This window comes from Beta vulgaris, chromosome 2 (assembly GCF_026745355.1).
Source record: "Beta vulgaris subsp. vulgaris cultivar EL10 chromosome 2, EL10.2, whole genome shotgun sequence".
Classification (NCBI taxonomy): Eukaryota; Viridiplantae; Streptophyta; class Magnoliopsida; order Caryophyllales; family Amaranthaceae; genus Beta; species Beta vulgaris.
The window spans coordinates 420,261-434,736 of record NC_079203.1 but is presented as its reverse complement, the minus strand read 5'-3'; the positions used below and the strand labels follow the sequence as shown (position 1 = coordinate 434,736).

General features: G+C 36.7%; 1 protein-coding gene across 1 annotated transcript; it reads left to right on the top strand.

Moving 5' to 3' along the window:
• Nucleotides 1–820: 820 nt before the first annotated feature.
• Nucleotides 821–14,244, top strand: LOC104906049 (ubiquitin carboxyl-terminal hydrolase 18). Its single transcript, XM_048639861.2, has 11 exons — nt 821–1,555; nt 4,382–4,553; nt 4,662–4,750; nt 5,013–5,098; nt 5,174–5,336; nt 5,682–5,805; nt 7,082–7,239; nt 9,764–9,848; nt 9,963–10,175; nt 10,677–10,738; nt 12,929–14,244. The coding sequence occupies exons 1-11, from the start codon at nt 1,266–1,268 to the stop codon at nt 13,779–13,781; spliced, it is 2,295 nt and encodes a 764-aa protein (XP_048495818.2). The 5' UTR covers nt 821–1,265; the 3' UTR covers nt 13,782–14,244.
• Nucleotides 14,245–14,476: the final 232 nt, after the last annotated feature.

Sequence of the window (14,476 nt, the reverse complement as noted above, 5' to 3'; positions counted from 1 at the left end):
GTCGCATTTTTTAATCTTACTATACACAATTTTGTAGTATATTTCATTGTTAAGCATATACGATGGCATGTTTTTTAACATAATGACCCTATTTTTAATATAATCACATCTACTAGCATTATATCAACACCAGATTTAGTAATGCACTAGGTAGAGGCGGTAAAAGTTTGAACGGCCCGCCAACCCGACCTGACCTTGACCTGAGATTAGTCGGTTTGGGTCAAGGTTTTCAACATGTTTAAGTAAGCGGGTTAACTTGATACGGCCCATTTATTAAACAAGTTCGGTAAGGGTTGGACAATTCAACCCGAATTCAACACGACAACCTGTTTAACTACTATTCTACTATCAATATTATTTGTGGGGTTTGATATAATATGAATATTTTTCATAAATACATAAGATTTATTATTTGGTTCCCCGTTTTGGTTTATTTAGGTAATATATTAGTATATAATACTTGGTTTAAGAATTATAAGATTTACATTTGTTTAGTTTATGTATATATGCTTCGCTCTTGATAAATGGGTGGAAAAACGGGCTAGGTAACCCGTTTAATAACAGTCCGGGTAAGAGTTGAGTATTGTTGACCTGTTTAATAAACAAATCGATTTCGATTTGACTGGTTGAGAATTTTTAGACCGTTTACAGTTGAACCTGATACGAATTTTGACACGACACGATTCATTTACCGGCTCTAGCGTCGATAAAAATTTTAATTTTTTCACAAAGACAAGAGTAGAAAGTGTAGGAAAGAAAAGAATGATTCCAAAGAATATTACCCAACTTCACAAAGTCACACACTTGAGACTTGACTCCTCATCCACGCCACATCAGACACACCTCAAACCAGCAAATTCTCTGCAACTCCTATGATTTACAACAGTCAGAAACCTTCCTTTCTTAAACAACAATCAAATAACACCATCTGATCTCTATTATTAATCCACCTCACTATACACCTAATCAGACGGCTAATAACTCTCCAACAAACAAAGATCTCACAACTCCCTAACTATATTAATTAATTACCATTACTATTAACTTAATTTTTTCTCTTTTTTGTTTCCAAAAACCAGCGAATATTTGTTCTGTTTTTCATCAACAAACAAACTAAAAAAACAGAGAGTAAAACTAAAAACCCAGAAAATACAAACACAAAAAAGTTTCCTTAATTTTCTCAAAATCAATATATTTCTCCCCAAAAAAAAAGATTTCTTTTCAATGAAAAAATTATAGAAAGTGGGGAAAGTGTATAAAAATAGATGCATGTCTCCTCTATCACCTCGACACTGTGTTTGGATCCGAACCCGAATAGTAATTGGAATTGGGTGCTCCAGTTTTTGATCACAGCTTTCATTCTTTCTTTAGGGTTTTTATATTTGCTTCGGTCTACTGCATCAAAGTATTTTGTAGTTGATACTAATTTTAATTCTTCTTCAACGACGTCGTATTCTATCTCCTCGTCAATGGCTGTTGCTGCGGCTGAACCGTGTGCTGTTTGTAGTCAACCTGCTACTAAACATTGCGCTGGTTGTAAAGCTATTAAATATTGGTAATGTCTATTTTGTTTTTGCTTTTAATTTTATTAAATTTTGCTGCATTATACTTGATTGATTGGTAATAATAATGTAATGTAATGTAACATTATTGTAGTATTGCTGTGATACTATTTGTTTCGGTTGTAACAAAGAATTTTATCATTTCTTTTTTGGTATCTTGGGTTTCTTTTTATATTTTGTTATATGCTTGTTCTTGTTAATGTATCTTTGATAAGTGAGATGTTGGGGATTATCTATCTTGGGAAAGATTTGTGCTTTCTTGGGGAATGGGGTGCATTGAATTATATCTGTATGGGGAAAGAATTATTAAAGCAAGCAAGTATTGAATATAGAAAAAGGCTAAGAATGTAACTAATACATGGTGAGTAGATAGATGGTTTAATCTTGTCCAGAAACAAGATCTTTATTGGAAAATTTTAAAATATGAATGGAAATTCAGAAGCTAGAATTGTGATGGGAGTTATTATTTGCAGAGTATTTCTTAAGTGGATATATTTTAGGAAATAGGAAGTAGTATTATTATTTGCAGAGTGTTTAGGCATGTATTAGAAGGAATCTTGGATGCTAACTATTCAAATTGTTGATGTTAATATTAGTGATACAGATTTGCACTAGGGACTGAACTGGACCTCATAATTCACCTATATAAGTTATCATGCTAGATGCAACTCAAATAATGCTTATCACCCAACTTCCCGAAGTCCTTATCCCATTCTCACCAGGCTAGTGTAATGTAACATTGTAGTATTGCTGTAAATACTATTTGCTTCGGTTGTAAAGAACAATTTTATAATTTCTTTTTTGTATCTTGAGTTTTTTAAATATTAGAATTGTTTTTTTTGGAATATTTTGGTATATGCTTGTTCTTGTTATTGTTTCTTTGATAAGTGCGATATTGGGGATTATCTATATTGGGAAAGATTTGTGCTTTCTTGGGGAATGGGGTGCATTGAATTTATCTGTATGGGGAAAGAATTATCAAAGCAGGCAAGTATTGAATATAGAAAAAGGCTAAGAATGTAACTTTTACATGGTGAGTAGAGAAATGGTTTAATCTTGTCGAGAAGCAAGATTTTTATTGGAAAATTTTAAAATATGAATGGAAATTCAGAAGTTAGAATTGTGATGGGGGAGCCTTGAGCAATTCTTAAGTGGATTGTAGGAGCTAGGAACTAGGAGGTGGTATTATTATTTGCAGAGTGTTGAGGCATGTATGCCATTATGCTCATGACGAGTGTGATGTACTGACATTTGATAAGGTTACTAGGGTTTAGTTCAATAGACTAGTGAAGGAGAATGCTGCCCCTATGTCTATTACAAATTGCTTTTTTTATGACTTGGGATTTGGTATAATGCAAGGTTATCGATTTGATAAGGTATAATTGAGTGAATAGGAAGCAATATGACCTTTAATCCGGAAAAAGCCAAGAAAGGGAGTTGGTCTTATTAAGGATGAAGTGACATTATTAAAAATAGGTGAACTAACTCATAGAGGCTCTTAGGTTTCACTCTTTACCTGGTTTTCTGATTTGTGAGATAAGGGTTGTTTTGTTTGCTTGTTAGATTATGCTTTAGGTACCATTATTCCAGAAAGGGGCTTAGGCATGATAAAGGACATAATTTCCAACATAGATATATATGATTAGAAGATATTTCGGGGATTTGCTGTGGAGAAATTTGAGGGAAGTGCGAAGGAACTTGTCGTGTGTGGAATCTCTCTGAATACTTGATGAGGGGTGTTGACGTGATTGTTCCCGCCATTGCAGCTTGTGACTGTGCTAGTAAGTGCTTTCGAAAACCCTTGGGGTCTAAAGAAGGCACTTTGAGGTTGTTATGTCAATTCTTCAACGCTGCCGCGTTGCATGCTGAGTTCTATGCCACATATATATGCTTCATAATCTTTTGGTGTCTGAGTTAGGTTCTTTTTCCTGTGAAAAAAGAAGAAGAAAGAGTAAGGTTCTTTTCTGGCTGTTGTTCCTTGTTGAATAAGTACAGAGTGTGGAGTTGGAAATGTGTTGTTTGTTTCATGCAATTATCAGAGAATCTTCAGGGTATATTGAGATGCATGCATTAACCTTTCCAAGCATTAGATAAAAGGGGTGAATAGTGATAGATCTGTGATGGGGTTTTCTCCTCTTTCTTTATACCATGGTTCTGTGACAAGACAGGATCCTGAAACTATAGCTGAAGAGGTAGTGGAATTGGTGCATTGCTGTTAGTTTAAGGCTCTACCTGTAGTCAGGTTAAAGTGTGAGAAGCAAATCTCCATTTTCTTGCTCGTTATATTCAGTACTCGCAATAATTTATACACTGCCTTAATGCTTAAAATGGATATATGAAGCAAGAGAGAGCACACTAACATACTAAAAAGAGAGCATAATGATGATATTTGAAACAAAACGTGTTAAACCAAGAATGGCTGTGCATCTTAAGACAAATTGTGATTGATCATTGCTAAAATAAATCATTTCTTTATCAGTTTGAAGATGCTTGAGTTCTGATTGTTGCCACTTGGCATAGAAAAGCAGCTCTCTTTTAGCATTTTGGAAGTTCATATTCTTAAATTTTATGCTTTTGCCGTCACTGCTATTTGATTTTAGCTTCTTGTTATCAGCTGATGTATAGATCCCAACTTGATCAATATTTTTTTGATGGGAAGCTAATGTCATTGCCTATATATAGTTCTTAACTTACTCCAATGCTTCAGATATGACTATTTGTTTTGAGCTCATATGTTTCTGTTGGAGCTCCTTGTCCCTTAAAATTTGGAGATTTGTTCTATGTACTTAGGTTTATTTTTGTTTTTTGTTCCTTTCAAGCTCCCATGCTTGCCAATCACGACATTGGCGATCAGAGCACAGGATAAAATGCAAGGAACTTCAATCATCTAGCAAGCGAAAATCAATCCAGGAGACTGGTGGAAAGCGGCATATGTCCATTGCTTTGGTCCCTTCAAGTGGACCAGACAAAATTGAGAGGGTTGTGGACAAGGTCAGTTGACAATATTGCTAAAAGTGATGTCTTCTTGGTGCGACTTTTTAATTGCTTGAGTGTTGCTCCTGCTTCTACGTACCATCTTCACAAGGCTTTTTCTTCTAGGTTCTCTTCCCTTACGATGAATTCGTCAAACTTTACAACTGGGAAAAGTCGATCTTCCCACCTTGTGGACTTCTAAATTGTGGAAACAGGTTTGTTATGCGTGGTGATTCTCACAGTATATTGAGAATTATTCCTCCCTAATGTAGGTTATGAAAATCCAACTCAATCTCCAAAACAAATGTCACGCCTACTAACTTCATCTATTCCTATTAATTGCTAAACAAGGGAAAAGGATTATAAATTATTATATTCTGACTTGATAAGCTTCCTTCTCTAATAGTACATATCACCCTAATCCAATTCTTCGCTCCAGGTTGACTTTCTTAGTTTCTTTTGTGTGTGTTCATGCAGTTGTTATGCGAATGTGGTCCTACAATGTCTTGCTCACACCCGTCCACTTCTAGCATATTTATTGGAGAAAGGTCATCGCAGAGATTGTAAGCCAGGACGTTTTCTACTGATTTTGTCTTTGCTGTGTATGATGTAATTATGCTTATATTGATGTTTCTCAGGCAGGAGGAATGGGTGGTGTTTCCTCTGTGAACTTGAAATGCACCTCGCAAGAGCTAGTAAAAGTCAGCAGTCCTTTTCACCAATTAATATCCTGTCACGGTTGCCGAGCATTGGTGGAAATCTTGGCTATGGAAAACAAGAGGATGCTCATGAGTTCATGAGGTAGATTTATTTCGATGTTCGATAATACGATATACTCATGGTACACTATGACATTTTTGTTTCTTGGACTGGGCTGGAGTTGTGTTCTCTCTCTTAGCCAAGTGTTTCAGGGGTCATGCTTGGTTAGTTTTAGATTTTTTTTTAATTATTATTGTTGTTCTTACTTGATCTTGTTTCGACTTTGGAGCCAATTGGTGTTGTAACTTGTGAAGAGTCCAAGTGAATATTTGGCTCTGACTGTATGAACCTTTACTGTCTTCTTTTCATGGTGACATGACTGAGATCATGTGTGCATGTGTTCTCAGGCACTTGAATATAAATAATTAACTTTTTGTGGGTTTTCAGGTTTGCAATTGATACAATGCAATCTGTCTTCCTTGATGAGCATGGTGGTGAGAAAAACATCGATCCCAAATCTCAAGAGACTACCCTTATACAACATATATTTGGTGGTCAGCTTCGCTCCCAGGTTAGTGGGGCTTGCAAGTTATTTTATCCCCTCTAATTCACGATATTTGATGTTTTGAGAGTTATATTTTGTTCCATTATAGTTGACGTGTCAGTCTTCATTTACGGAGAGTGTTTGATGGACTACCTTCTATCTTACCTGGCTTGGATATGCACACCAATTAAGCAGAGGCCAGCATGCTTATTTCTTCCCAAAAATGTGGGACACTTCTAGTTCCTCAACTAACATTGATTTCGGCCACACACCCCTAACAACTCGTTTGGTAGGCGTAATAAATGGTGGTAGTAATGAATCTATAGGTGATTTTGTAAAGAAAGTCTTGTGCCAATGTCCATAGTTATGCTTGTCCAACTCCAAATACCTCTTTTTCTTCATATATTTTCATTACTTTAGAGGTGGAATATTGATATTAACTCGTACTGTAAATCAATGAAGAAATCCACATGTTGAGGGACGACATTCATTACCATAGGTATTGGCATAAGACTTTATTTACAAAATTACATATAATTTCGTTATCATCATTTTTAATTACCAGTTGCTAAACGAGAAGTAACTGCATTAATCAGGGCAAGTTGAAAAGGTGTAACTACTTGTGATACTACTATTGCTTTTTTTTTAATAAGAAAAGTTATGTGGCTTCTGCATTACCCTTAATTCTTGTGCCAAGTTCTAGAAAGTTAGCTATAATAGATCGGAAGGAGTATTCTATATTTGATCATCTGTCAGAAATTATAAAGTTATGTCCACTTAATTAAATGTGGGTGAGGGAAAGTTGAGCAAGGTTTATCTATTTTTACTTTTCCCCCCTGCTGTTTCCTTTTGCATGATTGGTCATATAATTCTGTCATGATATGTTCATTTTGTCGCAAACTTGCGATGCATCTCAGAGCGAACTTCTCTCCAACATCATTTCATTTTGAATATCTTTTTCCAATAGAATACAATATTTTACTTAAGATATTCTTCCTCCTTTTCTTATTTATGCAATCATTTGGACTTTTACTCTATTCACACACTCTCCTTTCACCATCTTTGGAGATTTAAATACGAAATATATAGTCATGTGGGGTATTGTTAGATTCATCTCGATATGTACTTTCAAACTATTTTTTATTTATTTTTACTAATAGATAATTATCGATGTTTATTGCTAATGTTGTGCATTGGCAAGCGTGAAACCTCATATTATGATGCAATAGGAAAATGAAAACAGAGGAAGTATGACTCACTGTGTGTGTCTTTCATTTCTTAACATGTATATCTTCTTTTTCAGGTCATATGTACAAAGTGCGATCAAGTCTCCAATCAATATGAAAATATGATGGATCTGACGGTTGAAATGCAAGGAGATGCTACATCTTTGGAGGAGTGTCTTGATCAATTTACTGCAAAAGAGTGGCTTCATGGAGAAAATATGTATAAATGTGATGGGTACGAGCAATTCTAATATTTTCAATATTATTTTTGCATTTGTGAAATATAGATTTTTGCGATTTGCAGACTCTACAGTGAGTAGAGTTTCAAGCAATTCTAAGACAACTTTAATATTAAAAGTCCTTGAAGCTGGTTTATGGTGTATTGATTTTTCCCACCATGGATTTACTAAGAATCTACACTAATTTTCTTATGGCAAGTTGAATTTTTAGAGGGTGGGATGGGAGGGCAGTACAGGTCATGGAAGTGCGACCTGAATAAAAATTAGTTCATGATTTGTCCTTCCTCTCCCCTAAACAAAAAGCTCTGGCCTCACTGATAACCTGCATCTGTTTAGCAAGGTGTTCAACTTCATTAACGTGAAATCCCTTCATTGATGCCTTTCATGAAGGCCAACTGTTTTATGCTTAAGGGTCGTCGCTTCTTTATTTATGGTAGCTGGAGGTTTTCTGTGCAGCTACATGTGAGTTCAATGTAAATGGACTCAAGGGCCAAACTTGGTCAGATACCTATACCGCTATACGGTCACCTTTTAAGGTCCCATGAAATATCTTTGGAGCCTATATCTAGTTATACTGTGAAGGTGGTGTAGGGTTTAGGGTATAGGCCAATAATGTAGAGTTTGGTTTGTTCCAAAGATCATATGGTGAAAGTTGGTTAGGGTTTTAGTTAAAGGGCCCATTAGGGGTTTTGTTTGGGGGGAAGGGGCAGGAGCGGGGGCTGTTCAAGTCAAGAGGGTTTTTATTGGACAAGGTCAAACAGGGTCAAAAATGTTGGCCGATAACTTTGTAGAAGTGAAAATATATGCAAAATAATATGTTTAGAAGTTTTTTGTGTGTTCATTATTTACTCTCCTAGGCCCTATCTCCTTACTTTTATATTGGCTCATCCATCACGACCCACTATTGACCCGCAACCCGCATGACATGGCCCATTTTGGTCCATTAGCATTGTTACTTGCTACTGACCCACCTTAAGCCTCACCCATTAGTCAATTTTGAGCTTTGTGTGTCTGCTAGAATGACGTTGATCTAATTCATTCTCACTCTAATCATGGTTTGATCGGCAGATACGCAATTATCTGACGATATCTACAGAATTTTCAGCTTAACGAACAAAGCTATATGGAAAGTTTAAGGACCATATCACATATCTGTTGATACATAACCGACTTATTTACTGATATGTGGCTGCTCTAAACTGTCAATGAGTCGCACTACTGTGACCCTTATGCGATGCTGCAATTAAGTATGCTCTCATGTATATGACCATTATTGCGATTGCGAATTTGCAATTGCAATCTCGATATAGGACGTCTAACTTGTTCTTTGTTGATATTGAGACATAGTTATAGATACTCCTTATACTTATATGTATTCATGCTATACCATGTAGATTAAGGGAATCTTTAGTGTTTAGTTTAGAGATCATATCAAGTTTGGTAGGCCTATAGCATTTGAAATGAACCCTCGTTTTCTTATTTATTTGACGTACTTGCATGGAATTCATATATGAATGTTGGAGTTTGTCCTTGTCATAAGAACATGTTATGGATTTTGTGTAAATTGTAGTCCTGTTTAAGATTAGAGATAAAATGCTACCTTATTATTGCATCAAATTGTGAAAGATAAGGACTATTGTCTATTATTTAAAATACTAGGTGTAGGCAGGGAATTAAAACTCTCCCGTTCCGTTACAGAACGGCCGTTCTGTAACGGATTTTGGATTTGCCGTTCCGCGAAATCCCGTTACGGAACGCCATAATAAAATTCACGTACTTCTCGCCGCGTTGTCCGTTCCGTAACGCGAACTCGCCGCGTTAGAGCGATTTTATCCCCGTTACATCCGTTCTTTTCAAACATTGGCCAAATTTTTTTTATGATTTAATTATATAGTTGAGGAAACATGATATTCTATTAGATTTGATTATATTATGTTGTAATAATGCTTCATAAACTAGAAAAATTCAAATAATATAGTTAAAACATATTAATGTGAATTTTTTAAAAAAATTCACGACGCGACGGCCGCGAAACGTTCTATTTCGCCGTTACAAGCCGTTCCCGCGACAACGCGACCGTTCCCGCGAACGCGACCGCGAGCGCGTTTTTTTTCCCTGGGTGTAGGTCATTATCTAAAAGTAATTTCTAATGATAGGTGATACCATGATACTTAATAGTATATACAACTGGTTAGAAATTTACCTTGAAGATCATACGAGACTTCATTTTGTTGAGAGAATATTCTTTTCTATTTTGTAGTGCTCAGTTACATCATTTTACGTGCATCTACAGAGAAGTGAGTTGGTTAATTGATGCATTTTCTGAATAGCTGTTTTTCTCTTTCATAAATACACTCTACCTCGGTATTTTGTGGATATGTATTCCCTTGAGCTTGTAAGCAAGAATTTAAAGATGTTGCCGTCCTAAAGACCATAGGGTTCACAATTTCCAAATTATTTCACACTTAAATGGGCTATCGTTTTTTGTTGACACCTACTTATTTTTGCTGCTGCTTGCAGATGTAATGATTATGTCAAGGCATGGAAGCGTCTGACCATCCACCAAGCTCCACACGTACTTACAATTGCTTTAAAAAGATTCCAGGTAATTTTTTCTGCATGTGGACTTGAATGCGTTGTTGTAGGCTTCTCTCTTTCTGATTGTTGTCCCTGTATTTCAATTACGTCTCTTAGCTAATTGCTTTTGTTTTGGTTGCAGAGTGGAAGATTTGGGAAGATCAACAAAAAAATTACTTTTCCTGATGATTTGGATCTGAACCCATATATGAGTGAAGAGAGAGATGGCATGGATAAATACAAGCTTTATGCTGTTGTTGTCCATGTGGACATGCTAAATGCATCATTCTTTGGGCATTATATCTGTTACACAAAGGGTTTTGAGGGAGACTGGTACAGAATCGATGATTGCAAGGTAGAGATGAGTGGCCTATATAAACATATGATTGGATAGCATGTGTAATTCATGTAGCTCTTCCCTGATCCTTTTGCTCCTTTTGAATCCCAACTTATAACAAAATATCATGCTTTGTGAAGTATCATGTTGAGAGGGATATTCTGGTTTAGTGAGACTGAAAGTTTACTCTTTGAGTACTGTTTATGCTCCCTTCCACTTTCTCTATGTATTATTCGTGCTTTATGTCTCCCTTTCCAATCATGACTAACTTCATAAGTCTGGAATAAACAATGTGTTTATGGGGGGTTGTCAGTGGAAAATAATGTCAATCCCTTTAGAGACCCCCTCAAAGTTTTTCTTAATTCTGTTGGTGTGTTTTAACTCCTTCAGTAACAATAATCCCACTTCTGAACGTATTCTTTTGTGCATTTGTGCCCAATCACATCCACGTCTAGGCCGTCCTTTTATTTGCTTGTCTTCAAAATTACCTAATGAGGATTGTGATTCCTGACTTTCCAGGTGACGAGGGTTGAATTAGATGAAGTGCTTTCACAGGGAGCTTATATGCTTTTGTATAGAAGGTAATTTTTTTTTCTACCATTTATTCATATGAAAATGATAATTCTTATTAATATACAAAAGGTAATTTGTGAAGCCTTGGCTGTAAAATGCAAGAGTTTTATTGTCTTGGGAGTAAGGGAATAGTACTATTTCTGCTGAAACGACTATCTTTGTGGCTTCACAATTTCATAGCTTGGACCTCGCTGTATTCCAGGCCTGAAATTGCATTTGGGTATATTAATTTGTAGTTTCTGAATAAACTTGAAGAGTGACTGCGAGGGAAATGTATTAAAAATTCAGCAATTTCCCTTTCCACATATTCCTCTGTCATCCATGTCTAATGCGCTCTACAGCTAAAATAGATATTGAAAGAGTAAATATTCTCCCGTGAGAATTCCTTTTTTTCTTTTTATTGAATTCCTCATATTTTAGCAATCCAATATGATTTTTTTTCCTATAATAAAGAAAATGAAAAATAAAGAAATAATATCAAAAACCACGTCGGGGGAGCTCGTGGTGGCAGCTGGCATAACACTGCTAGTGATAGCATTTGGCATGACAATCCCCCTACATCCATAGCTAGAATTAGTGGGACATCATTGAGGCGGTAATATTGGTTTCGGGGCCCAAATTATTTAGAATATGAAACATGACAGAAAATCATATGTTGTGATCACTTTATTCTTTCACACTGAGGCTACTGCCAATATGGCTGTCACTCTGTCTCTCTGTTTTGATTTTCAACTTTAAGGTTCACCCTTGCAGCCATGTATCAACTTCATTGACTGTAGAGAAAATCATTGACCTTGATTGTAAAGAGTTAATACAGTGTAGCATGTGGGAGATCTATTTTAAGTTGAGGGTGTTGCCTAGGTATTGGTTGTGGGGCTTAGGGAATGTAAGGAGACATATGTATGAAGGATAGAAGGATAAAGAGGATGATGAGTCCTTGGTGAAGGGACAGTCTTTGTGGTGGCTGGCTTTGTGAGGAAACAGAGGGCAACGAGAGATGAAGTTGGAAGGAGTGAGGATCTGGCGTTATAGGGCTCTAGGAAGGCTGATCTGTGACAGGCGTCCCTTTAGTTGTGTGCACTGTGCAGAAGGAATGGGGATTTTAGATGTCTAGTGTAGAAGAGGGAGACGACGGAGTGAGGATCTGACGTTATAGGGCTCTAGGAAAGCTGATCTATTACAGGCGTCCCTTTAGTTGTGTGCAGAAGGAATGGGGATTTTAGATGTCTAGTGTGGAAGAGGGATATGAAAAGGGGAGGAAATGTTAGGATATTGATGTTTGTGTTACTTGGTTCAGAGTGAGAATGTTGACAATAGTAAACCTGTTTGCGTTTCTTTACCATGTAGACTCCAATATTCTGGAGTCTAGCCTAAATTTTGGTTATGTTTCCAGTATTCCTTTTTAAGGGTAGTCTTCACAAATCATAGAAGCTTTTGGTTATACATATATAGTGTGTCATATTGACACATTCTTGTGAAGGAAGTCCAAAGTCTGTCAATCATATGCGTTCGCTAAATTTTTTTATTTACTTTGTAGACTATAATATCAAAGACCTTATCTTTGGTTAAGTTGGGATTTGTACATTATGTGTCTACTTATATAGAGAGAGATGGAGAGACGCATATACATCAATTAGTGCTACTGAAAGCCAGGCAAATATTGTCAGACTCTATGCCCTAGCTCAAGGGGTGTCAATGGTCACTCTATACCCATGAATCATGATTGCTGGCAGAAGAAGAGCACTTTGTTCCTGGTGGACTGTGCTGATGGTGTTGAGTAACTGTTGTAGAAAGTAAAGCTTAAGTTTGTCAATAATTTTCGGCAGCTAAACTCATCCCTTATCAAGCTCATGGTTTAATATTGGGATGAACGGAAGGTTATATTTGGAAGTGCTCACTTGCTAATGAAATCTGTACTATTCTTTGTTGTTTACACTTTACATTTTGTATTATTATATAGTGTAGGAAAACTCACTCCCTCGTTAGCATTCTCAACCATGAATAAGAACACTTGTAGTTTGAACAGTCATATATTATGATGTAATGTGAATTTTGTTTAGCATTTGATTCAGAAGAGGGTAGATTTGGCTATTTAAAGACTAAGTGTATCTTGTTCCTGCGTACTTCTGGAGTTTTATGGTACACTCTCTAATGCATGGAGACTATAGTTGCTGATATTTTTTTGTCTTGTGGGACAGGATCTGCGTTCGACCAAAATGTCTAAAGACATTTGAACCTGCAACAAGTCAGCTGCATGAGGGGGAGAAACTGCTTACTGAGATAGAGCATAGTAGCTCAATCCCACGGGAGGAGACTTCAATTTCTTTGGAGATGTGCAATTCCGTTTCTACTTCAGCTTCTGAGCATTTGTCTGGAGTTCACCATGAACCCATCAACCGAGATATGGGAGACTCTCGGAGTGTGTTAGGTCCACCAGTTTCAGTTGAAGTTCTTGGAAATGGAAATGGAAATGGTCCTTGTAATACACTTAAAGCTGTAAGTTTTCAAAGGGTTTTCAGTTCTACTAGTTCAAGTGCTGAATCACCTCGTGAAGTTCCTGATATCCTTAAATCATCTGCTATGGGTATAAATGGATGTAATGACACCTCACGTGAGGGTTCAGCTACTACACAAGTATCTGATAGAGAAGCCACTGATATTTCTGCGATTAGGCTATTGGGTCCCACTAGAAAACTTGAAGAGCATAAGGCTGAGGATGAATGTCCTATAATTGGCATTACTGGAAATGCTCCCTCTGTCATCGACCAAACTGCCCCTTTTGAGATGAGCAGTTTGGGTAATGATTCTGTTGCTGGTTTTTCCCACAGTTCAGATAAGGAGTCTGTTGCTTGGTTTTCCAACCGGAGAAGTTTCAAGTGGGCAGATGTGGAAGACGCGGAATTTTCAGATGACATGGAGGGGGACAGTGTGGAACTTAATGAGCTCGATAAATGTTTGAATGGTGTCATCCATGATGTGGTAATTGATGAAAGTCCTACTAACATTTGCCTGGAGAAGCCACCAGAGAAGCCTCCTCAAGTGCATGGCTAAGTCTTTTGCATTATAGTCTGTCATATGGAACATTTATGACAAGTCATGAATGGATGGAGCAGGTGACTCTATTTGGTGTACCTTTGTTGTGGGATGTATGACTGGTGCAAGACGATGGCTGCTTGGACCATATTTAATGTAGCAAATAAAGCCTATAATTTACCCTTCTTTTGCTGTCACACTGAACAAGCTCAAGCAGCAACGGCGGACAAACATTTCTTTCAAGGTTTATATTAACACATTGGTTAAGTTGGAGAAGATCAAACTGTGCATAGATTTAGTATAGAGTTGAAGAAATAGATCATAATTTTTTTGTGTTTGAGGATTATATATTTTTGGATGACCCTGCATAAAAGAACTGATTTAGGAGTCTTGGATTTCAGTATTAGAAGAAATCTTGGATGCTAACCATTCAAATTGTTGATGTTAATGTTAGTGATACAAATTTGCACTGGGGACTGAACTCAAATAATATGCTTATCACCCAACATCCGGAAGTCCCTATCCCATTCTCAGCAGGCTAATGTTCCTAATAATATCTACTTGAATGCAACTAATAAGTAATAAGAATGATAAGGGACATAAATAGCAAACACTTACTGTTATTCTGTTAACCTCCTTAGACTTCACATAGCGATGATTGAATGTACAGCCAGTGTGCATATGATCATCCTTCAAGTGGGTAACCAGGAAAG